Genomic DNA, 26,653 nt, shown 5'->3' with positions numbered 1-26,653 from the left:
TTCCGGGTCTGGCGTGAATCTCTGGAACATACGCGAGATAGTGACTGTGGACTCACGGCTCGAGCTCCTCCCACGAGCTCCGCCCCCCCACTCCCCCCGCTCCTCCCACGAGCTCCGCCCCCCCCCCCCGCTCCTCCCACGAGCTCCGCCCCGCCCCCCGGAAGTGTTGCTGTGACGCTCTCTCTCTCTGTGAGCCGACAACAAGCCGAGGAAGAAGCCGGTGAGTAACTAACTAAACTAACGTCCTCTAGAGCCGCGTCTCTCTCGCACTAATCTCTCCTCTCCCACCGGCATCATGTCGGACCTGCAGCCGCCCTGTCCTCCAGAAGACGAGGGTCTCCTAGAAGAAGAAGAAGCCGGAGGGACAGAGGCACCTCACCCCGTGTGTTGTAGCAGCGGCACCGTGTTGTTGTCCCGTGATGGTGATGGTGACGGTGATGACGGGCCGCCGGGCTGGAAGAGGAAGAAGAAGAAGAAAAAGTTGATTCTCCACATCGACCTGAACAACACCATCCTGGTGTCCGACGCGGTGACCGGCCAGGGGACCGTCGCTGCCCTGGACTACTTCCTGACCACCGTGACCTGGGGCCAGATGAGCAAGCAAGGTGCTTAGTGGACCAGGGCTCTGGTTGATTGGTTGAAAACTTTATTAACACAGATTGCAGAATGGGTACAATTTATACAGTACAGCTCAATACAGGGGGACCCTGATGTAAACAAGACGAAAGTCTTTCTCTGGTCTGCATCCCCTTAACAATTGTATGTATTGTACTGTACTGTACCCATTCTGCAATCTGTTAAATAAACCTTTCAATCAATCAATCAATCAATCAATTCAATCAAGGGGATGCAGACCAGAGAAAGACTTTTGTCTTGTTTACATCAGGGTCCCCCATTTTCAATTCATCATAACATACATGACATACAGGTAGACACAGTACTGCTACATCTATACATTTATGACATACCAGATCTACAAATATACAGTACTGTTTGTGATACAAAAATAGTCTAAAAAGAGAGTATTATACATTTGAGGGGGGGGGGGACTGTACATTGGAGGAGGATGGGTAGGTGGGTACTGTATATTTGTTGTATATTTACATATCGTATATGTCACAAATGTAACTTTATGTATGTCCCTATGTCATGTATGTCACGATGAATTGAAAATGGGGGACCCTGATGTAAACGAGACGAAAGTCTTTCTCTTGTCTGCATCCCCTTAACAATTGTGTGTATCGAGCCGTACTGTAATTTGTACCCATTCTGCAATCTGTTAAATAAAGTTGTCATTCATTCAATCAACAAGGTGGAGGGTTTCTCTACAGAGGACAGGTGTCTGTCCACATTCCACAGGGTGTGGAATGAACAGAATGTTCTGTTGGTGAAAAAGAATGACAACTGAATCCTCAATGTACAGGTGACTAAACTGGGTATAAGATGTATAAATGACTACTACTGAGTAATAGTGCTAATCAGATGTATATACAAAGTTGTAGTATTAATATGTACAGTGATACAGGTATAAAGACACTATGGTAGTAAGTAAGTCATACTGGCCAGCAGCGTAACTAGTAAGAGTAGACATGGAATATATAATGTACAGATATAGATATAGTATCTACAGATATGTAAAAAAAAAAGATTAGTATTCAGGTATAGACCGATGTGGAGATATATATATATATGGTAAGAATAAATATATATAAATGGTATACAGCATTATTGTACATGCTGTCATACAGCGTTTTATGGGTTATATGCAGGTGAAAACTGTTTGTATAGCACCTTACAAGAATTGCAGCCCAAAGGGGGACCCTGATGTAAACAAGACAAAAGTCTTTCTCTGGTCTGCATCCCCTTAACAATTGTGTGTATTGAGCCGTACTGTATTGTACCCATTCTGCAATCTGTTAAATAAAGTTTTCATTAATTCATTCATTCAGGGCTTCACAGCAGTAATGTAGACAGATAGGCATAACATTAGCATTGGCAGAATAAGTGCAGACATGAAAAAAATTCATACAAGCATAAAATGGACACTATAGAAACCACAGCTTATAGAATCACAGAATAAAAGTAGTGCAATAAAATCATCTTATTTACAGTACAATAATCACGTTTTTTAGCACACAAAAACACCTGCATATAACTATGATAGCATGATATATGCAATAATGCTGTATATATTTATTCTTACTGTATATATTTTATTCTTACTGTATAGGGCCCATCTATCCACATCTGTCTACATACCTGCATATAATCCTTTTTACATATCTGTTGATACTATATCTGTACATGTATCACTTACCTACTCTTACTAGTTACGCTGCTGGCCAGTATGACTTACTACCATAGTGTCTTTATACCTGCATCACTGTACATATTAATACTACATCTCTGTACATACATTTGGGGGCCAACAGTGGCTCAGGAGGTAGAGCAGCAATCGTCTGGTAATCCGGAGGTTCCCAGTTCGATTCCCGCTCCTCCCGGGCAGCGTGTCGAAGTGTCCTTGAGCGAGACACTTAAACCCCTAATTGCTCCCGATGTGCAGGTTGGCACCTCGCATGGTTGCCTCTGCCATCGGTGTGTGAGTGAATGGGTAAAATGTGATGAACAAATTGTAAAGCGCTTTGGATAAAAGCGCTATATAAATGCAGCCATTACCAGCCATTTACATTTGATTAGCACTATTACTCAGTAGTACTCATTTATGTATTTTATACCCAGTTGAATCACTTTGTACATTGTATATTACTGTTGCAATTTGCTGTTACATTTGCACTTTGGTTGGATGCCAAACTTATTTTTGTTGTCCTGCACTTGTGCCGTATGATGACGACATGTTTTAATCTGACGTAATCTTCACCCCCCCCCCCCACCCCCTCCTAATAGACAGTCTCCTCCCCATCATATGTATATATTTTCTGTTAGGATCTCTGGGTAACAGTACTACCGTATATTTGCATATTGTATATATGTCACAAATGTAACAGTAGTATATACCTGTATGTCATGTATGTCCCTATGCCATAAATGCCATGTAGGTTGTATGTCATTATGAATTGAAAATGGGGGACCCTGATGTAAACAAGACGAAAGTCTTTCTCTGGTCTGCATCCCCTTAACAATTGTGTGTATTGAGCCGTACTGTATTGTACCCATTCTGCAATCTGTTAAATAAAGTTTTCATTCATTCATTAATTCATCCATCCATCCATCCCCTTGTAGGCACATGGGAATGGCTGAGCGACTCTCCCGCCCTCCTCCCGCCGTGCGAGGGCGCCGTCAGCTACTACTCCCAGTTCGGCCGGGTGTCTGGCTTCACCTCCTCCGGCGCGGGCCGTCGGTTCCGGGGGGTTCTGAACGAGCACCTGGCCCTCCTGCGCTGGCCCGAGGACCTGAAGGCAAGGGCTTGTCGTCGGAGACGTTAACCCTTTCACTGCCACACTACAGAAGGTTAACCCTTTACTATCACACTACCGACGGTTAACCTTCTTTAGTGTGGCAGTGAAAGGGTTAACCTGCTGTTGTGTGGCAGTGAAAGGGTTAACCTGCTGTCGTGTGGCAGTGAAAGGGTTAACATTCTGTGTATCGTCGCAGTGAAAGGGTTAACCGTTTGGTAGTGCAGCAGTGAAAGGGTGGATATATGTGATGTGTTGAGCATTTATCAACAATGCGTAGAAAGTGTTCTATTTCCGTTCCTACGCACGGATTTTAGAACGTGTGTACGCACAGAAAAATCTGGATTTATCAAACGTGCGTACACGGGTCCTACGCACACCTGCAAGTACTCCGTGTTGATAAATGCCACTTGTTCTACGCTCCGCGCTCGTGCACGATTTTTAAGTATTTGCATATAGAACCGCCCGTAATTAACCATATACGGTAATGAACACCCCCATGAAATGTGGAAAAGTGGACTAAGCCGAGCGAACGCGTGTTTTTTTTTTTTGATCCACTTTTTCTCCCATTTTTCTATATTTTCTCCCATCCCAATTTTTGTATCATCCAATTCAACCCTCCCCTGTCACGAACGCTGTTTCTTGCCTCCCACAAGCCGGCTGCAATGTGGACTAAGTCATACATAGCACAAGTCCCCTCCGGTACTTGAGGTAACAGCAGTCGCATCTTTTCACCTGCGCAGCTCGATCTCTCAGTGGCGAGGAGTAACGCGCGGGAGGCTCACGCTGCCCCCGACACTTCCTGATTCTACTGCGCAGGCGCACCAACCGACCTGTAGGAGTCGCTTGTTCACAACGTTCGATCCCCACCCTTCAGTTTTCCCTCCCCGTAATACGGCCAATGTGTATTACTGCGGACGACCAGCTAAACTGAAAACAATGTGGAGAGCTGGATTCGAACACGCGAATCCTAGCGTCTCCACACTGGTGGCGAGTGCCTTGCCCACTACACCACCTAGCCGCCCGCACGAGCGAACGCGTGTTATGGGAGAAATACGCGACAGGCTGACAGACGTGTACACGGTGATGTCGGATATGATATCTATTAACTTCCTAAAGACTAGGGATGTTCGATATTGGCTTTTTTACCGATATACCAATATTGTCCAACTCTTAATTTCCGATACCGATATATGCAGGGTCCCCCCCCCCCCCCCCCAAAAAACGGAATAATTTCAGGTAATTAACATTACATATCTCTTGTTGTGGAATTAACACAACATTATGCATACTTTTGACAATAAATAAAATCAGAATTTGTTCTTACTTGCTTGCCTGGGTAAATAAAGGTTATAGAAATGTAAAAAAAAAAAATATATATATATTTTCTTTTTAAAAACGATACAGATATTTTCCGATATCACATTTTAATGGCAATATCGGCCGATAATATCGGTAGGCCGATAATATCGGACATCCCTACTAAAGACCATTGCTGCCTGGGCAGCGCAAACACTAATAAAGACCGTTAACCACTGTTTGCCGTTGGTGTCATTAATAACCGTGCTGGAATATCGATGCCTTTTTTCGTTTCGTTCCTGGTTCGATTAATACCCAGGGATTAAAGTTCTCCGTCAATTTGATTCCAAATCGCGACGGATTTTCCGTCAATTTTCTACCTGCATGGTTTAATATGATTTTGTAGAGGTACAATCTATTTTGATGTCGGTATTAGGTAGCCTATATAAATATTATAATAGCATAGATAGCCTACATTATGCAACAGTAATTTGCGCATAACGCGTGGCACAGACACGGAGCCCCGCGAAGCCTGCATACAGTAAACTAACTTGATCGTTAATATAACTTGTCCTTGTATCTTTACGCTTATGAAAACATTTAATAATATCTATAGGCTATAGGCCCTCGTTTGGCCATAATAGCCTATTCTCAAATGGCTAAATCTCCTCGCTGATGGACCCAGTAGCCTATATCATATTCCTATATGTCTCCAAGGAATCGTGGGTCTCGGGGAAGAAAGGTTGGGAACCCCTGATATAGCCTATCCTTTATAATGTTATAGGCTATTTTATTTACAGTAGTCTATTTATGATTTGTTTCCATAGCCGGTCTCCGACTGAGACAGCTCGGGGTTAATGAAGCTGATCGGAGACTGCTTCTCGGCTACGAATTAAAGCCACGATTGAAAATAATGTACTTCCTTTCGTGACAATAGCCTATATAACAATAATATGAGAGCATACAAGAACAATGAATCTCACTGCCATGTAGCCTACGCCACGTGTAGCCTGCCTATATGTGATCAATACAAACTTGATTTCCATCACGTCTGTGTGCGGGAGCTCACAAGGCTGTTGTCACAATGTAAATAAAAACGTGCCCTGAAGCGTTTCAGTATGTAGATGGTTGATTATTTCTATGGCAGTCAGTCAACCCTCGCAAAAAGTATGCGTTTTTATTTAATGAATTGAAAACATAATAGCATTGATATATGCAAAAGAAAACTGGCAATAGAAAAGATGTTAAAAATTATCGAGTTCCCTTAGGGATCAGAGGAGTCATCCATGGCTTCAGTAGATGGCCCCGATCCCCTGCATTTAAGTGATATTTTAATTACAGATACCCCAGTAATAACATCACAATTTAATTAAATTAAATTAGGCCTGGGTCGTGCGTTCCTCCCGGCTACCGGCAATGACTTATCAGCCAAATGCAACGATAAACCATGATGCATTCATTCGGAAAAATCTATTCCAAATGCTATTTATAGGGTAACGTCTCTGTCTGTGTCTCCTGCAGGAGGACAAGGAGCTGTCTGTGAGGGGGGAGGACGGGAGGCTGTACCACTGGATCCTGCCCTCCTTCTTCCAGCTGCTGAGGGATCTGGTGGAGGAGGGCTCGGAGTTCGCACTCCTCTTCCGCACCTTCGGCTCGGACCTGCCCCGGGTCCTCACCGCCATGTCCCGGGCCCTGACCCAGGGCGCCCACCCCCTGTTCCCCCGCCTGCCGGAACTCAAGGTACATGTCCCGCCGGGCCCCGACCCAGGCCCCCCCCCACCCCCTGTTCCCCCACCTGTCGGAACTCAAGGTTCAATCAGGAGGGAACAACCAACGCTGTGGTCGGATTTTGAGTCGAGTCAAATATATTTATAAAAGCACATGTCATAGCTACACCTACATGGGTACATACGCATACAATACGCGACCACTGATGGATCCATGGGCCTTATGGACCCAACTCTGACCACTAATAAAAACGTAACTACACTAGCGTTATAAGAGCTAACATTGCTACCTACTGTACAAGTGCATTGGTTTAGTGCATTTTCCTACTTCCGGTTGCTACTGAACGGACATGTTTGTGCGGACCTGTTCTCCCAAACTGGTCAGCAAATGACTGTTTTCATTTTTACGTATTATTATTATTATTATTATTATTATTATTATTATTATTATTATTATTATTATTATTATTATTATTATTATTATTATAATAATAATAATTATTATTTTTTTTAAACATTGATCTTAACTGATCACTGTGACTTTATTGCTTTTATCGTTATATATGCCTATGTTTGTGTACAGCACTTTGAGCTACATGACATGTATGAAAGGTGCTTTATAAATACTTACTTACTTACTTACTTACTTACTTACTTACTTACTTACTTACTTACTTACTTACTTACTTACTTACTTACTTACTTACTTACTTACTTACTTACTTACTTACTTACTTACTTACTTACTTACTTACTTACTTACTTACTTACTTACTTACTTACTTACCTAACCACATGTGGGGGTTGGGGGGCGACAGTGGCTCGGGAGAGGTAGAGCAGTCGTCTGGCAATGCGGAGGTTCCCGGTTCGATTCCCGGGCAGCGTATATCGATGTGTCCTTGAGCGAGACACTTATGTGTGAGCGAATGGGTAAAAAATGTGAGGAACAAAATTGTAAAGCGCTTTGGATGAAAGCTGCTATATAAAAAAGCAGCCATTCACCACATGACCAGTGCTGCCTTTACCACGACGGTCTGTATTTTAGAATCGAGTCGGGGGGATTTATTCCATTATCTACATTGGGATAAAATTAACGCTGAAAGGATATATTTTAAAGGATTGTTTTATTTTTTTACTTGTATGCATTCCTGAAAAGTCATGAGGGTAGATATAACATACTAGAGAGAGGATGGATGAGAGAGGACGGGTGAGAGAGGGAGAACATACTAGAGAGAGAGGACGGATGAGAGAGGGAGAACATACTAGAGAGAGAGGACGGATGAGAGAGGACGGGTGAGAGAGGGAGAACATACTAGAGAGAGGACGGATGAGAGAGAGAGAACATACTAGAGAGAGAGGACGGATGAGAGAGGACGGATGAGAGAGGGAGAACATACTAGAGGGAGGATGGTTGAGAGAGGGAGAACATACTAGAGAGAGAGGACGGATGAGAGAGGACGGATGAGAGAGGGAGAACATACTAGAGGGAGGATGGTTGAGAGAGGGAGAACATGCTAGAGGGAGGACGGATGAGAGAGGGAGAACATACTAGAGGGAGGACGGATGAGAGAGGGAGAACATACTAGAGGGAGGACGGATGAGAGAGGGAGAACATGCTAGAGGGAGGATGGTTGAGAGAGGGAGAACATACTAGAGGGAGGATGGATGAGAGAGGGAGAACATACTAGAGGGAGGATGGTTGAGAGAGGGAGAACATGCTAGAGGGAGGATGGTTGAGAGAGGGAGAACATACTAGAGGGAGGATGGTTGAGAGAGGGAGAACATACTAGAGAGGGAGGACGGTTGAGAGAGGGAGAACATACTAGAGAGGGAGGATGGTTGAGAGAGGGAGAACATACTAGAGAGGGAGGACGGGTGAGAGAGGGAGAACATACTAGAGAGGGAGGACGGGTGAGAGAGGGAGAACATACTAGAGAGGGAGGATGGGTGAGAGAGGGAGAACATACTAGAGAGAGAGGACGGGTGAGAGAGGGAGAACATACTAGAGAGAGAGGACGGTTGAGAGAGGGAGAACATACTAGAGGGAGGATGGTTGAGAGAGGGAGAACATACTAGAGGGAGGACGGGTGAGAGAGGACGGAGGAGAGAGGGAGAACATACTAGAGAGAGAGGACGGATGAGAGAGGGAGAACATACTAGAGAGAGAGGACGGATGAGAGAGGGAGAACATACTAGAGGGAGGATGGTTGAGAGAGGACAGATGAGAGAGGGAGAACATACTAGAGAGAGGACGGATGAGAGAGGGAGAACATACTAGAGAGAGAGGACGGATGAGAGAGGGAGAACATACTAGAGGGAGGATGGTTGAGAGAGGGAGAACATACTAGAGAGAGGACGGATGAGAGAGGGAGAACATACTAGAGAGAGAGGACGGATGAGAGAGGGAGAACATACTAGAGGGAGGACGGATGAGAGAGGGAGAACATACTAGAGGGAGGATGGTTGAGAGAGGGAGAACATACTAGAGGGAGGATGGTTGAGAGAGGGAGAACATACTAGAGAGGGAGGACGGTTGAGAGAGGGAGAACATACTAGAGAGGGAGGATGGTTGAGAGAGGGAGAACATACTAGAGGGAGGATGGTTGAGAGAGGGAGAACATACTAGAGAGAGGACGGATGAGAGAGGGAGAACATACTAGAGGGAGGACGGATGAGAGAGGGAGAACATACTAGAGGGAGGATGGTTGAGAGAGGGAGAACATACTAGAGGGAGGATGGTTGAGAGAGGGAGAACATACTAGAGGGAGGACGGTTGAGAGAGGGAGAACATACTAGAGAGGGAGGATGGTTGAGAGAGGGAGAACATACTAGAGAGGGAGGACGGGTGAGAGAGGGAGAACATACTAGAGAGGGAGGACGGGTGAGAGAGGGAGAACATACTAGAGAGGGAGGACGGTTGAGAGAGGGAGAACATACTAGAGGGAGGATGGGTGAGAGAGGGAGAACATACTAGAGGGAGGATGGGTGAGAGAGGGAGAACATACTAGAGGGAGGATGGGTGAGAGAGGGAGAACATACTAGAGGGAGGATGGGTGAGAGAGGGAGAACATACTAGAGGGAGGATGGGTGAGAGAGGGAGAACATACTAGAGGGAGGATGGGTGAGAGAGGGAGAACATACTAGAGGGAGGATGGGTGAGAGAGGGAGAACATACTAGAGGGAGGATGGGTGAGAGAGGGAGAACATACTAGAGGGAGGATGGGTGAGAGAGGGAGAACATACTAGAGAGAGAGGACGGAGGAGAGAGGGAGAACATACTAGAGAGAGAGGACGGAGGAGAGAGGGAGAACATACTAGAGGGAGGATGGGTGAGAGAGGGAGAACATACTAGAGAGAGAGGACGGAGGAGAGAGGGAGAACATACTAGAGAGAGAGGACGGAGGAGAGAGGGAGAACATACTAGAGGGAGGACGGGTGAGAGAGGGAGAACATACTAGAGAGAGGACGGGTGAGAGAGGGAGAACATACTAGAGAGAGAGGACGGGTGAGAGAGGGAGAACATACTAGAGAGAGGACGGGTGAGAGAGGGAGAACATACTAGAGGGAGGACGGGTGAGAGAGGGAGAACATACTAGAGAGAGGACGGAGGAGAGAGGGAGAACATACTAGAGAGAGGACGGGTGAGAGAGGGAGAACATACTAGAGAGAGGACGGGTGAGAGAGGGAGAACATACTAGAGAGAGGACGGGTGAGAGAGGGAGAACATACTAGAGAGAGGACGGAGGAGAGAGGGAGAACATACTAGAGGGAGGACGGGTGAGAGAGGGAGAACATACTAGAGAGAGAGGACGGGGGAGAGAGGGAGAACATACTAGAGGGAGGACGGGTGAGAGAGGGAGAACATACTAGAGAGAGAGGACGGGGGAGAGAGGGAGAACATACTAGAGGGAGGACGGGTGAGAGAGGGAGAACATACTAGAGAGAGAGGATGGTTGAGAGAGGGAGAACATACTAGAGAGAGAGGATGGTTGAGAGAGGGAGAACATACTAGAGAGAGAGGATGGTTGAGAGAGGGAGAACATACTAGAGAGAGAGGACGGGGGAGAGAGGGAGAACATACTAGAGAGAGAGGACGGGGGAGAGAGGGAGAACATACTAGAGGGAGGACGGGTGAGAGAGGGAGAACATACTAGAGAGAGAGGATGGTTGAGAGAGGGAGAACATACTAGAGAGAGAGGATGGTTGAGAGAGGGAGAACATACTAGAGAGAGGACGGAGGAGAGAGGGAGAACATACTAGAGAGAGGACGGGTGAGAGAGGGAGAACATACTAGAGAGAGGACGGAGGAGAGAGGACGGAGGAGAGAGGGAGAACATACTAGAGAGAGGACGGAGGAGAGAGGGAGAACATACTAGAGGGAGGACGGAGGAGAGAGGACGGATGAGAGAGGGAGAACATGCAGTCGATGTTCATGGCCCCACAATGTGACAAGGACATAGTACGTGCCTTATCACACTTATATCAACCTTTATTTATACTCACTCATTTTCAATGGCGTCGAGACTTTACAGACATTTCAATGCACACATTTCTACAATATAACAATAAATACTAATAACTAATCTATCTATATACTATAAAATTAACATAAGGCATAAAATCCCCGGGACACAGCAGAAGACACCAGGACCCCCGGGACACAGAAGACACCAGGACCCCCCCCCCGGGACACAGCAGACGACACCGGGACCCCCCCCCTGGGACACAGCAGAAGACACCAGGACCCCCCCCTGGGACACAGCAGAAGACACCAGGACCCCCCCCCTGGGACACAGCAGAAGACACCGAGACCCCCCCCCGGGACACAGCAGAAGACACCGGGACCCCCCCCCTGGGACACAGCAGAAGACACCAGGACCCCCGGGACACAGCAGAAGACACCAGGACCCCCCCCCCGGGACACAGCAGAAGAGACCGGGACCCCCCCCTGGGACACAGCAGAAGACACCAGGACCCCCCCCTGGGACACAGCAGAAGACACCAGGACCCCCCCCTGGGACACAGCAGAAGACACCAGGACCCCCCCCCCGGGACACAGCAGAAGACACCAGGACCCCCCCCTGGGACACAGCAGAAGACACCAGGACCCCCCCCTGGGACACAGCAGAAGACACCAGGACCCCCCCCCGGGACACAGCAGAAGAGACCGGGACCCCCCCCCCCGGGACACAGCAGAAGACACCAGGACCCCCCCCTGGGACACAGCAGAAGACACCAGGACCCCCCCCTGGGACACAGCAGAAGACACCAGGACCCCCCCCTGGGACACAGCAGAAGACACCGGGACCCCCCCCCTGGGACACAGCAGAAGACACCGGGACCCCCCCCCTGGGACACAGCAGAAGACACCAGGACCCCCCCCTGGGACACAGCAGAAGACACCGGGACCCCCCCCCCGGGACACAGCAGAAGACACCAGGACCCCCCCCCCTGGGACACAGCAGAAGACACCGGGACCCCCCCCCCGGGACACAGCAGAAGACACCAGGACCCCCCCCTGGGACACAGCAGAAGACACCGGGACCCCCCCCTGGGACACAGCAGAAGACACCGGGACCCCCCCCCGGGACACAGCAGAAGACACCAGGACCCCCGGGACACAGCAGAAGACACGCAGGATGGGGACGGTCCGAGACGACACCGGGACCCCCCCCCGGGACACAGCACACAGCGAGCCCCCCACGCAAGGAACCCCAAAACCAGCCAGCGAACCGAGGGAAGCTAACGACGAAGACCAACCAAAATCCACCAAAGCACACGCAAGAGACCAGTACCCAGCTTCAGGGAAGGTCCGACGGGTCTACTGTTAAGCCTTAAGGTCCCCCTATAGGGGACTTTTCTTTTCTTTATCATAAATTGATCAATAGAGACCGTATTAGATTCCCAATTATCATATCATGGGGTATCATTGGAAAGCCACACTCATTGGCTACAACCCTGTGCAAAGATTTTCGAGATCGCCAAATGATTGACGGAGCTAGAGCCCCGGGAGTCGGGGGTGGTAATGTGTACCTTTGCGTACTTTGGGGCACGCCTCACATATCGGCATGTAACTCGAGAACCGCTGAACGGATTTCGTCACCTGAAAGGGCAATCGACAGGCAACGAATAGGGCTTTAATCCTACCTATATATTGTATTAAAAGAAATGCACACCCGAGCCACTAGAGGTCGGCAAAGAATCGTCCACATGTGGGCCCTTGGATGTTAAGAGGTCAATGTTTTTAAATATTCTTTTTTGTAGCCAAGAGTAAATAACCTAACCCTATCAAAAACAGTAGTCAAAGTGTATATTTACATTTTTATCGGAAAATGCTAATTATCGTAAAAACCGCAAGGAAATGACTAAATCCAGATTCAACCCTGCCATTGGAAAGAGGAGCATTTTCCCTATCCACAGATGTATGATTTGGCCATAATAAGGTCAAGGTCAAGTTCAAGGTCAAATATGAATTTATAATTAAAATCGATTATCATTAATTACTGTATCTACAAATCCTTCTGTTTAATCATCTTCCCGCGGTTCATTTGCTTAGATTTTTTTGTACACATGATCTCAATAAGGTGGTGAATGAGCTCAGTGAGCATTTTCTCCTACCCGTATCAATTTTTGATCAAAGATGCAAAAATCATAAATCATAATTTATATTCGCCTTTGTTTCATCACAATTTAATCAAGCCTAGTAACAGACACAATATTTCTGACACTGGAAATACATACCCCCAGGTCCCTAGATGTTCCTAGATACCAAGAACATGCAAATTGACCTTGCAGAAGTGGAGCAATCTTCCATTTACTTAGGCATGTACCTTTAGGTGAAATACGGTTTAACAGATTAACCGTAGAATGTATAATAGAACATTGTTGTGTGTGTGTGTGCGTGTGTGTGTGTGTGAGAGAGAGATGTGTCCCTCACACACCCCTGCACACGCACACACACCCCTGCACACAGACACACACACACCCCTGCACACGCACACACACCCCTGCACACGCACACACACCCCTGCACACAGACACACACACACCCCTGCACACACACACACACACCCCCGCACACACCCCTGCACACATACACACACACGCACTCCTGCAGACACACACACACACCCCCGCACACACCCCTGCACACATACACACACACACACCCCTGCACACACACAGAGAGGCAAGGGCCCCCCCCCCCACAGAGTGTTATGTTCTTGTTAGCTCACTGGGGTGTAAAACAGAGAGTGGGGTCAGGTGTGGGTTGAAGGACCGTTAACTGCTGTGAGACGTCTGTCCATGTCTTCTGTCAGGGGCTGGTTATTTGGCAGCTTAGGCGGCAAGAGGAGGCGGGGGCAATACAATAACAACCTATCAGCTCAGGCGAAGGCGGGGGGCAATACAATAACAACCTATCAGCTCAGGCGAAGGCGGGGGGCAATACAATAACAACCTATCAGCTCAGGCGAAGGCGGGGGGCAATACAATAACAACCTATCAGCTCAGGCGGGAGGAGGAGGAGAGGGCGGGAGGAGGAGGAGAGGGCGGGGGCAATAAAATAACAACCTATCAGCTCAGGCGAAGGCGGGGGGCAATACAATAACAACCTATCAGCTCAGGCGAGAGGAGGAGGAGAGGGCGGGGGCAATACAATAACAACCTATCGGCTCAGGCGGGAGGAGGAGGAGAGGGCGGGAGGAGGAGGAGAGGGCGGGGGCAATACAATAACAACCTATCGGCTCAGGCGGGAGGAGGAGGAGAGGGCGGGAGGAGGAGGAGAGGGCGGGGGCAATACAATAACAACCTATCGGCTCAGGCGGGAGGAGGAGGAGAGGGCGGGAGGAGGAGGAGAGGGCGGGGGCAATACAATAACAACCTATCGGCTCAGGCGGGAGGAGGAGGAGAGGGCGGGAGGAGGAGGAGAGGGCGGGGGCAATACAATAACAACCTATCGGCTCAGGCGGGAGGAGGAGGAGAGGGCGGGAGGAGGAGGAGAGGGCGGGGGCAATACAATAACAACCTATCGGCTCAGGCGGGAGGAGGAGGAGAGGGCGGGAGGAGGAGGAGAGGGCGGGGGCAATACAACAACAACCTATCGGCTCAGGCGGGAGGAGGAGGCGAAGGCGGATACTTTTTTATTATTATTATTATTATTAATTTTTTTATATATATAATATAATAAGAAATAAAATAAGAAATAACAACTCTGTACATTTATATATATATGTGTTAATTTGTTACATTTAGGTTTTTACTAAGTTAGGAAAGTAATGTTTTTTTTTAAACTTTGGCCATTCCCCTGGCTCTTTTATACGTTTATCGCATTTATTCTGGTCAAGTTCGACCGACAGAAGCAGGCTGAAAGGGTTCAGATGGGGGGGAAGACACTCTGGGAAAGGCACGGCTGCAGTCCGGGATTCAAACTCGCTCAGCCCCAGATCCGTGACGAGCACGGTTGTCCCCGGCGCTGAAATAGCACTCGCGGTACGTGGTGAGCTACTGGAGCTCCCCTGGAAAGTAATGTTTTAAGTCGAGCCTGATGTTGCCTTTCTGCACAAAAGAATGATCCCAGTCTCTTCCACACAGTGAGGCACACAGTTTATTAATTGAACAATGGGTATTTACATTTACATTTTGTCATTTAGCTGAAACTCTTTTATCCAAAAGCGACTTACAAGTTCTGTACGACAGGTCATCAGGAAGGGCACAACTCTATCAGCTGAGTAACAATGTTCATCAGAGTGTTGAGTGCTACACAGGGCTGTACGCTAAGCTTTTTCACTAGGGGCACACTTGCCCCTAAATGAGAAATTTAGGGGCAAAAAAATTTTTTTAGGGGCACATTTTTTAATAACAATTTTACCATTATTAAAAAAAATATGTTCCTCCTGCCTCATTACTGTGGTCCTTTTATGTATCATTTAAGTGCGTTTGTTTTCAGGTTTGTATCTTTTATAATGAACCAACTGAGAGTGTGTAAATCACTAATAGAACAAAAACAACAAACTGTGTGTGTGTGTGTGTGTGCGCGCGCTTGTGTAGTGCTCCTTGAATGAGATCATCACAACACACACACACCATTAATCAGGAGGAGAAGAAACTCTGCATACATTTGTTTCACAATGAAAAGTGCTTTAGAAATCAAATGAATTATTATTATTGTAAATAACCTCATGAAAGGTTTATTATTTGTATGGGTAATTACCTGCTTCATATTTGTGATGTTACTGGTTTCAGTGTGTGCCTAAAGTGATCAATGTGTTGGGCCGTTTATAGAGATATATGCCAATTAATGTTTATGTATATCCGGGACTTTTTTTTTATAAGAATTGAGAGGTATTTGTATATATGACCTTTATTTTGAAAACTGTTGCAACGCAACCTTATTTACATTTGCGCTTTTGACAGTGAAATGTTCAGTCCAACTTAGCTCGAAGGTAAGACTAATAAAAAAGGTTTAATTGACCCGTATGAGGCTCTTACGGTAGGACTTTGATTGTTTATAGAAGTGGAATGTAATACTATGCAAAACGAGAAATAAACAGTGATTTTACCAGCAGTCATTTCATTTCATATACGGGGAACCGACAATTATTAGTATTATATTATTTGCATATCGTCTCATTATTAGATAGATAGGTTGATACTTTATTGATCCGCGGTGTGTCAATTTAAGTAGACAGTATTTCACGTCCTAATAGTGGGGTACTCACGTAATGCATGGCTGATCCTGAACGTTAGAAGTTTCCGTGTCCCCGTCAATCAATCATCACATCATCACGTCAATCATCATCATCTTATCATCTCTCCACATCGGACGTGGTTGTCATAAAATTGACTGATATCCATTATCCACTCCGTTGTTCTTGCGGAGCAAGAGCCATATTATTATTTAAAGGAAGCGGCCAAATTCAGTTTCGTTTCGCTAGGAATTATGGGATTTGGTGTTGGATGTATAGACTACGCAGATAGGGACATGGTCTTTAATCGCACGATAGACTACAAGTTCCAAGTATATAGCGTGACCCAGATTCACTCCGCGCAAATCTTTTTTTTCACTCAGGCTATCGGTGATCGCAGTAAGTTCATTCATTGCCGACAGATTCTTTCATAGCACCACGACATTGTGTCGCACTGACAGCTCGCGTGAGTGGCGTCATCACACGCCTTGGATAATTTAGGAGTGAAATGCGAATGCAAGGCTTGAAAGCACTACTCGCAAGCCCGCCCCCAGATAATATTTACCAATCGCAACGGCCAATTAAAGGGGCAATTCGCGATCATATCATCGCAGTGTACAGGCCTGCTACAGTGTAGGTTAGTTTATTAGGACAAGTGCATGATGACAGTACGGTTAGTTAGGGTTAGATTTTTAGTCCAAGCCGGGTATCGGTATCGGGACTGAAAAAGTCGGATCGGTGCATCCCTAACAATAACAACCTGTCATTTGTTGTTTTGGCCTTGTGTCTGTAACCTTCCCTTGTCACGGTTCCCTCTCGGAGCCGCGTGAAGCTTCTGAATCATATTTCATTTTTATGCAGCTGGAGAGTTCAAGGCCTTTTCTTTTTTCCCCACCACACTTTCACCTCAGGCTTGAAGGTTGTTGATTTGTTGTCGTTTTCTCAGTGGTGGAAGAAGTACACAGTTCCTTTACTTAAGTAAAAGTAGAAATACCCAGACAAATGAGTACTGTGGTAAAAGTTAAAGTCCTCCATTCAAAATTCGACTTAAGTAAGAACCTTCTCTCCTGTGTCTCCCTCTCAGCCTTCCTACTGTCTCAATAAAGAACCTTCTCTCCTGTGTCTCCCTCTCAGCCTTCCTACTGTCTCAATAAAGAACCTTCTCTCCTGTGTCTCCTCTACTCTGTCTCCCTCTCAGCCTTCCTACTGTCTCAATAAAGAACCTTCTCTCCTGTGTCTCCCTCTCAGCCTTCCTACTGTCTCAGTAAAGAACCTTCTCTCCTGTGTCTCCTCTACTCTGTCTCCCTCTCAGCCTTCCTACTGTCTCAGTAAAGAACCTTCTCTCCTGTGTCTCCTCTACTCTGTCTCCCTCTCAGCCTTCCTACTGTCTCAATAAAGAACCTTCTCTCCTGTGTCTCCTCTACTCTGTCTCCCTCTCAGCCTTCCTACTGTTTCAATAAAGAACCTTCTCTCCTGTGTCTCCTCTACTCTGTCTCCCTCTCAGCCTTCCTACTGTCTCAACAAAGAACCTTCTCTCCTGTGTCTCCTCTACTCTGTCTCCCTCTCAGCCTTCCTACTGTCTCAGTAAAGAACCTTCTCTCCTGTGTCTCCTCTACTCTGTCTCCCTCTCTGCCTTCCTACTGTCTCAATAAAGAACCTTCTCTTCTGTGTCTCCTCTACTCTGTCTCCCTCTCTGCCTTCCTACTGTCTCAATAAAGAACCTTCTCTCCTGTGTCTCCTACTCTGTCTCCCTCTCAGCCTTCCTACTGTCTCAATAAAGAACCTTATCTCCTGTGTCTCCTCTACTCTGTCTCCCTCTCTGCCTTCCTACTGTTTCAATAAAGAACCTTCTCTCCTGTGTCTCCTACTCTGTCTCCCTCTCAGCCTTCCTACTGTCTCAATAAAGAACCTTCTCTCCTGTGTCTCCTCTACTCTGTCTCCCTCTCAGCCTTCCTACTGTCTCAATAAAGAACCTTCTCTCCTGTGTCTCCTACTCTGTCTCCCTCTCAGCCTTCCTACTGTCTCAATAAAGAACCTTCTCTCCTGTGTCTCCTCTACTCTGTCTCCCTCTCAGCCTTCCTACTGTCTCAATAAAGAACCTTCTCTCCTGTGTCTCCTCTCCTGTGTCTCCCTCTCAGCCTTCCTACTGTTTCAATAAAGAACCTTCTCTACTCTGTCTCCCTCTCAGCCTTCCTACTACTGTCTCAGTAAAGAACCTTCTATCCCGTGTCTCCTCTACTCTGTCTTCCTCTCAGCCTTCCTACTGTTTCAATAAAGAACCTTCTCTCCTGTGTCTCCTCTACTCTGTCTCCCTCTCAGCCTTCCTACTGTCTCAATAAAGAACCTTCTCTCCTGTGTCTCCTCTACTCTGTCTCCCTCTCAGCCTTCCTACTGTTTCAATAAAGAACATTATCTCCTGTGTCTCCTCTACTGTCTCCCTCTCAGCCTTCCTACTGTTTCAATAAAGAACCTTCTCTCCTGTGTCTCCTCTACTCTGTCTCCCTCTCAGCCTTCCTACTGTCTCAGTAAAGAACCTTCTCTCCTGTGTCTCCTCTACTCTGTCTCCCTCTCAGCCTTCCTACTGTTTCAATAAAGAACATTATCTCCTGTGTCTCCTCTACTGTCTCCCTCTCAGCCTTCCTACTGTTTCAATAAAGAACCTTCTCTCCTGTGTCTCCTCTACTGTCTCCCTCTCAGCCTTCCTACTGTTTCAATAAAGAACCTTCTCTCCTGTGTCTCCTCTACTCTGTCTCCCTCTCTGCCTTCCTACTGTCTCAGTAAAGAAAAAATACTAAAAGAAATGGTAATAACTAGGGGTGGGAATCACCAGTTTCATCACGATACGATACGATATCAATTATTTGGACAACGATACGATATTTGCCGATATCACAAAGTCTGCCACGATACGATACGATTCGATTCAGGTGCCTGCGATCGATATGAGGCGATATTATGTGCCCATTTAACACAATCAGTCACATTTAGATCAACTAAAAAAGGCTACGGAAATATCAATTGATGTTTTTATTTTTGAGCTCTTCCAGACATTTAAATGAAAAACAATATATTGTTTTTAATACAAATAGACCTCCTTTTTATATATTGAGCTTTAAACTTTAAGTAAAATGTTTTGGAACTCACAACACGCAAGCTAAAACCCTTTCCTCTCCCAAACTTCCTACAATTGTTTTATGTTGCATGATGATCATGAATACATATATTATGTATTCATGTTTAAATATCAACATTATCTGTCCATCCTCAGTAACACACACACACACACAGAATGCCCCTCAACCCAGTCCCCCACAGAAAGGTAGACTGTCCAGTGCCCCCACCCTTGCTCTTTCCCAAGTCCCCTCTCCTCTCTCCTCTCCTGGTTAGCTACTTAGCATAGTTAGCTCACGCTAACGCAACGTTAATTTCGGTATTTAACGCAACATGGGCATAAAGGAATGGAGAGGATGGAAAGCATGTTGGATGCATTTAACCCCTTGTGGGGAAAAAAACAACAGGCACTTATTTCGGGCAAAATAGGCGGACTCTGAAGCAATACTATCTAACGTCTACACACGGAGCTGCGCTGAGCTATGTTGTTGTTCCGGCCGGGCGGATATGCTCACGAGGGGATTTTCAAAATAAGAGTATCGCAATATGAATCGATCTTTTTACGTTGCATCGATCCTATTTGATTATTGATAATAGATCGATATATCGATCTGGTTCGATGTATCGTCCCACCCCTAGTAATAACATAAATTAAGCTGTAGCTATGTGCTTGCTCTATTGTCTCCAACTTACCCATTGACTCTCTCTCTCTCCCTCTCTCTCTATCTCTCTCTCTCTCCCCCACTCTCTCTCTCCATCCCCCCTCTCTCCCCCCCCTCTCTCTCTCTCCCCCCCCTCTCTCTCTCCATCCCTCCTCCCCCCCCCCTCTCTCCCCCCCCCTCTCTCTCTCTCTCTCCCCCCCCCTCCCTCCCTCCTACCCCCCCCTCCCTCCCTCCTCCCCCCCCTCTCTCTCTCCCCCATCGCTCTCTCCCCTCCCTCTCTCTCTCTCTCTCCCCCATCGCTCTCTCCCCTCCCTCTCTCTCTCCCCCCCCCTCTCTCCCTCCCCCATCAGCTGAGAGTCAACATGACTCCTGGTAAGATCCGCTGCAGTAAGAAAGGGACCGTCCTGACCCGGGGGGAGGAGCGTGTGTCCACCCAGGAGGGACACCGGTGTCTGTACCAGTACCTCAGCTCGGTCCAGGACCTGGGCGGCTTCCAGGACCACTTTGACTGGTACAGAACCACCCGCCTGTCGGAGTCCCTTTAGTCTGACTGGTACAGAACCACCCTCCTGTTAGAGTCCCTTTAGTCTGACTGGTACAGAACCACCCGCCTGTTCCCTTTAGTCTGACTGGTACAGAACCACCCTCCTGTTAGAGTCCCTTTAGTCTGACTGGTACAGAACCACCCGCCTGTTAGAGTCCCTTTAGTCTGACTGGTACAGAACCACCCTCCTGTTAGAGTCCCTTTAGTCTGACTGGTACAGAACCACCCTCCTGTTAGAGTCCCTCTAGTCTGACTGGTACAGAACCACCCTCCTGTTAGAGTCCCTTTAGTCTGACTGGTACAGAACCACCCTCCTGTTAGAGTCCCTTTAGTCTGACTGGTACAGAACCACCCTCCTGTCAGAGTCCCTTTAGTCTGACTGGTACAGAACCACCCTCCTGTTAGAGTCCCTTTAGTGTGACTGGTACAGAACCACCCTCCTGTTAGAGTCCCTTTAGTCTGACTGGTACAGAACCACCCTCCTGTTAGAGTCCCTTTAGGAAAAACCCAGATAGTTTGATCACATGCTATACTCGAGTGATCGCATATTACTCGTAAAGGGGGGAAAAAACAAAAAAAAAACGAAAAGAATATATATATATTTTTTTTTACTTAATTTAGTTTATTCATGTATATGTTCTCTCTCTCTCTTTCTCTCTCTCTCTCACCCTCCCTCTCCCTCTTGTGTTTCTCTCTCTCTCTCCCTCCCTCTCCCTCTTGTGTTTCTCTCTCTCTCTCCCTCCCTCTCCCTCTTGTGTTTCTCTCTCTCTCTCCCTCCCTCTCCCTCTTGTGTTTCTCTCTCTCTCTCTCCCTCCCTCTCCCTCTTGTGTTTCTCTCTCTCTCTCCCTCCCTCACTCTTGTGTTTCTCTCTCTCTCTCTCTCTCTCTCTCTCTCTCTGTCTGTCTGTCCCTCTTGTGTTTCTCTCCCCCCACCCTCTCCCTCTCCCTCCCTCTCTCTCTCTCTCTGTCTGTCTGTCCCTCTTGTGTTTCTCTCCCCCCACCCTCTCCCTCCCTCTCTCTCTCTCTCTCTCTCTCTCTCTGTCTGTCTGTCCCTCTTGTGTTTCTCTCCCCCCACCCTCTCTCTCCCTCTCCCTCTTGTGTTTCTCTCCCTCCCCCTCTCTCTCCCTCTCTCCCCCCCCTCCTCTCTCCAGGTGGGCCAAGAACACCTACTCCCTCCTGGGGGGGAAGCCTCTGTGGGTCGACCCCTTCGACACGGAGGTCCAGCACATCTTCATCGACGACAACATCCGACAGAACGACGAGGACACCATCGTCCATCCCATGGTAGCGGCTCGCTGACCCCTCTGTTGCACTGTGCCGAGTGCTGTACACAAACTCACCACTGTGTGGTGCTGTGTACAGGCTTCGCACAAGGTCCTTGAAGTGCTTAACACATTGGTTGCCGGCCGGATATGACGATTTATCGCTTGGATGCCAGCACGTTAATCAACGGGAGGACGAGCACATTTGCGAGCGATTAAAACTATATCTTAAATGATGGCTATGTGTCTAATACAACCGTCGCTTATCAATGACTTGCTTGCAGTCAACATGTACGAAACGGATAGTTTTTTCATCGGTACATTTCCGTTTTTATACCGTTTTGAATAAGAGTATAGTTTTGGAGGTTTCTAGAAAGAAAAAATAATTCCGCGAAAATAGCCCTTTAGTGGAATACACAAAACACGTTGTCATTTTCCGGCTGATTTATGAATAGTTTTCAAATAAACGCTAGATTATCGAGAGTATTTTGTGTTCTTATGCACGATACAAAAGCGGGCTGAAAAATCATTTATTCGTGCCGCGCTCAGCGCCTAACGCCACACACACACATGTTGTGAACGCTGTGAAAAACAACTCTGATTAAGCCAAAACTGGTAACATAGATTCCTTACCTCAGATCAGATGTTCTGCAAAAAGATGAATCCAATTCCTGCTCGCCATTCCAAATATTGATCCAACGTTATAGTCCGAAACGCATAATCGAAAGCTGCTCAGAGCCTCGCCAGTGAATCTGGTAACAGACACTGCTTGCCAGAGATGGGGAAACCCTGGACCGGACTTTTTCTCCGATGCACTTTTTCACTCAATCCAATCCAATGATGTGCATTACCATCCGGGAGACGATAGCGGGCGGTATTTGCCCTTTTCGAGCTCAGAGCCATTCCCAATGATAACGTCAGGCTGGACGGATGAAAAATGAATGGATATCGCTAATAAAACATATAACGATTAAATAACGAGAAATCTCGTTGTTGGCAACCAATGTGTTAAAGTGCTTAAAAAAAAGTCAAGACCTGGAATTCCTTGAAAACAGCCCATTTCTTTTAAAGGAAAACTCCAACATTTTGGGAAATTAGCTTATTTAACATCTTCCCTGGAGTTAGATAAGAAGATACATACCTTTTTTGTCTCTGTGCGTGCATTTAGCTTAGGGAACAGTCGCTCCGTTAGCGTAGCTTAGCTTCATCACTGGAAGTGGGGGGGTTTTACAGCCTGACGTTCCCTACAGTGCCCTACAGTCACCAAATACAACTCCAAAACGTTCCTGTAAACATGTTGTGACCTGTGTATTTACCACGTGGAGAAATAAAAAATAATTGAATTCGACAATTACGTTTTCTAAGCAGATATACTCTGAACAATTTTTTGCCGAACGACTCCTCTCTGCGCGCAGTCAGTGATTTTTATGTGGAAGCCGTGTTTGTTTACATTCTCATTCATTCAAAGGATCCGAACCGATTGAAGTTTATGGATACCATGACTTAAAATCCTCTTACCTTGACGATTAAAAGCCTCCCCAATTTAGAAAACAGTAATCCAATGGCTGGTATTGATAATATACTACTAACTACTGCACGCTCAGAGCTGACCGGAGCTAATACTAAAGCTAATATAATTACTTCCTTTCTGGGGGTTTTCAAAATAAAAGAGCGACGTCTATAGCAGCGGAATACGTTTATTTTGTACATTATCTAACGTTAACACGAACCTAAACTAACGTTACAACTAACCTAAAGTTAAAAGTTCAGTGTTAACAGTGTAAAACTACATTGTTCAGTGTTAACAGTGTAAAACTACATCGTTCAGTGTTAACAGTAAAACTACATCGTTCAGTGTTAACAGTAAAACTACATCGTTCAGTGTTAACAGTAAAACTACATCGTTCAGTGTTAACAGTAAAACTACATTGTTCAGTGTTAACAGTGTAAACTACATCGTTCAGTGTTAACAGTGTAAACTACATCGTTCAGTGTTAACAGTGTAAAACTACATCGTTCAGTGTTAACAGTGTAAAACTACATCGTTCAGTGTTAACAGTGTAAACTACATCGTTCAGTGTTAACAGTGTAAAACTACATCGGTCAGTGTTAACAGTGTAAAACTACATCGTTCAGTGCTAACAGTGTAAAACTACATCGTTCAGTGCTAACAGTGTAAACTACATCGTTCAGTGCTAACAGTGTAAAACTACATCGTTCAGTGCTAACAGTGTAAAACTACATCGTTCAGTGCTAACAGTGTAAAACTACATCGTTCAGTGCTAACAGTGTAAAACTACATCGTTCAGTGTTAACAGTGTAAACTACATCGTTCAGTGTTAACAGTGTAAAACTACATCGTTCAGTGTTAACAGTGTAAACTACATAGTTCAGTGTTAACAGTGTAAACTACATCGTTCAGTGTTAACAGTGTAAACTACATTGTTCAGTGCTAACAGTGTAAACTACATCGTTCAGTGTTAACAGTGTAAAACTACATCGTTCAGTGCTAACAGTGTAAACTACATCGTTCAGTGTTAACAGTGTAAAACTACATCGTTCAGTGTTAACAGTGTAAACTACATCTGTCAGTGTTAACAGTGTAAACTACATTGTTCAGTGTTAACAGTGTAAAACTACATCGTTCAGTGTTAACAGTGTAAAACTACATCGTTCAGTGCTAACAGTGTAAACTACATCGTTCAGTGCTAACAGTGTAAACTACATCGTTCAGTGCTAACAGTGTAAACTACATCGTTCAGTGTTAACAGTGTAAAACTACATCATTCAGTGCTAACAGTGTAAAACTACATCGTTCAGTGCTAACAGTGTAAACTACATCGTTCAGTGTTAACAGTGTAAACTACATCATTCAGTGTTAACAGTGCAGAACTACATCGTTCAGTGTTAACAGTGTAAAACTACATCATTCAGTGCTAACAGTGTAAAACTACATCGTTCAGTGCTAACAGTGTAAATCTACATCGTTCAGTGCTAACAGTGTAAAACTACATCATTCAGTGCTAACAGTGCAGAACTACATTGTTCAGTGTTAACAGTGTAAAACTACATCGTTCAGTGCTAACGGTGTAAACTACATCGTTCAGTGATAACAGTGTAAAACTACATCGTTCAGTGCTAACAGTGTAAACTACATCGTTCAGTGCTAACAGTGTAAACTACATCGTTCAGTGCTAACAGTGCAGAACTACATCGTTCAGTGTTAACAGTGTAAAACTACACCGTTCAGTGCTAACAGTGTAAAACTACATCGTTCAGTGTTAACAGTGTAAAACTACATCGTTCAGTGCTAACAGTGTAAACTACATCGTTCAGTGTTAACAGTGTAAAACTACATCGTTCAGTGTTAACAGTGTAAAACTACATCGTTCAGTGCTAACAGTGTAAACTACATCGTTCAGTGCTAACAGTGTAAACTACATCGTTCAGTGTTAACAGTGTAAAACTACACCGTTCAGTGCTAACAGTGCAGAACTACATCCTAACTGGTTCCTCTCTGGCTCCCCCTGCAGGTGTTTCTGGACCCGGACGGCAGCGAGACGCGGACGGCCTGCACCTCTGAACTCTACGACGTCTGTCTGGTCCAGAACGACCTGCTGCGGGCCATCTCTGACCCGGGCTACTTCACACAGCGCATCCGCGTCTGCCAGGAGAACTATGACCGGAACGTCCAGCAGGGGTCAGGCTAGAGCACCGTCGTCGTCTCCGTCCATGCGCCCCCGTCTCCGCCGGTTCAGGAGGCCAGCCGCGTCCACCTGGTGGCGTTAGAGCAGACGTTAAGGGGCGCACGCTTAGACTTTAGGTAGGGCTTTATTAACCAGCCGCGTTTTAATAAACCAGGGGGTCACGTGCACTGGTGGGTTTGTTTTTTTATTATTCGAATTGCAGCTTATTAAACCTGAGAGGGGGGAGAGGAGAGGAGGGGGGAGAGGGGAGAGAGCGCGGGGGGGAGAGGGGAGAGAGAGGAGGGAGAGAGAGAGGGAGATGGGAGAGAGCGCGGGGGGGAGAGGAGAAGAGGGGGGAGAGGGGAGGGAGAGAGAGGGAGAGGGGAGAGAGCGCGGGGGGAGAGAGGGATAGGGGAGAGAGAGCGCGGGGGGAGAGGAGAAGAGGGGGGAGAGGGGAGAGAGAGAGAGAGAGAGAGCGGGAGAGAGAGGGGAGAGGCAGGATGAGAGAGGGAGATAGAGAGAGGGGAGATGGGAGAGAGAGAGAGATGGGAGAGAGAGAGATAGGGGAGGTGGAGAGAGGGGATAGAGAGGGGAGAGAGGGGAGGGAGAGGGGAGAGAGCGCGGGGGGGAGAGGAGAAGAGGGGGGAGAGGGGAGGGAGAGAGAGAGAGGGAGAGGGGGGAGAGAGCGCGGGGAGAGAGCGCGGGGGGAGAGAGAGAGGGGGGAGGCAGGATGAGAGAGGGAGATAGAGAGAGGGGAGATGGGAGAGAGAGAGGGGAGAGAGAGATAGGGGAGGTGGAGAGAGGGGGGAGAGAGAGAGAGGGAGAGGGGAGAGAGAGAGAGAGGAAAACTACAGTATGTGTGAAAACTAGGATGTGAGAGTTGAACAGTGCAGTGCTGCGCTGCCAGGAGGCGACCGCAGTGATGACTGTCCTGGTCCCCTGGACGCTGAATGATTTAGAGCCTCACAGAGAGAGAGAGAGAGAGAGAGAGAGAGAGAGAGAGAGAGAGAGAGGAGTCTATAGACCCACAGGCCACGGAGGACTCACTCACTACCTCAGTGGGCGGGGGGCTGTGATTCCAAGTAGCTACTACTCGCACTCGCGTGGCGCGACGACGGCATCGAATGTCGGCGTCTCCACAAACGTGAAATCACGCCAGAAGAGTTTATAACCTCGTCGCCCAAAGTGGGCGCTGCTTTTCATCACGGTGTCGCTCCTCCAACAAAAGTGTTTGTGAGAAACGGTGGCCGTGTGTCGGGCGGCG

General features: G+C 46.8%; 1 protein-coding gene across 1 annotated transcript; it reads left to right on the top strand.

Moving 5' to 3' along the window:
* Window positions 1-213: 213 nt before the first annotated feature.
* On the top strand, window positions 214-25,555 carry LOC311227213 (uncharacterized protein). The gene is made up of 6 exons (XM_084312779.1): window positions 214-605; window positions 3,241-3,416; window positions 6,234-6,452; window positions 20,249-20,409; window positions 21,593-21,725; window positions 25,237-25,555. The coding sequence occupies exons 1-6, from the start codon at window positions 296-298 to the stop codon at window positions 25,411-25,413; spliced, it is 1,176 nt and encodes a 391-aa protein (XP_084168905.1). The 5' UTR covers window positions 214-295; the 3' UTR covers window positions 25,414-25,555.
* The last annotated feature ends 1,098 nt before the right edge of the window (window positions 25,556-26,653 follow it).

The sequence above is a fragment of the Notolepis coatsorum genome, assembly GCF_963971535.1.
Source record: "Notolepis coatsorum genome assembly, chromosome: 4".
Classification (NCBI taxonomy): Eukaryota; Metazoa; Chordata; class Actinopteri; order Aulopiformes; family Paralepididae; genus Notolepis; species Notolepis coatsorum.
The sequence above is the reverse complement of the archived record's forward strand: the minus strand, read 5'-3'. Positions and strand labels throughout refer to the sequence as shown.

Excerpts from the sequence above, each read along its gene's own strand:
- LOC311227213 (XM_084312779.1), top strand. The coding sequence starts at position 296 with ATGTCGGACCTGCAGCCGCCCTGTCCTCCAGAAGACGAGGGTCTCCTA. Across the intron at positions 6,453-20,248 it reads CCCGCCTGCCGGAACTCAAG|CTGAGAGTCAACATGACTCC; the intron begins GTACATGTCCCG and ends CTCCCCCATCAG. Across the intron at positions 20,410-21,592 it reads TTCCAGGACCACTTTGACTG|GTGGGCCAAGAACACCTACT; the intron begins GTACAGAACCAC and ends TCCTCTCTCCAG.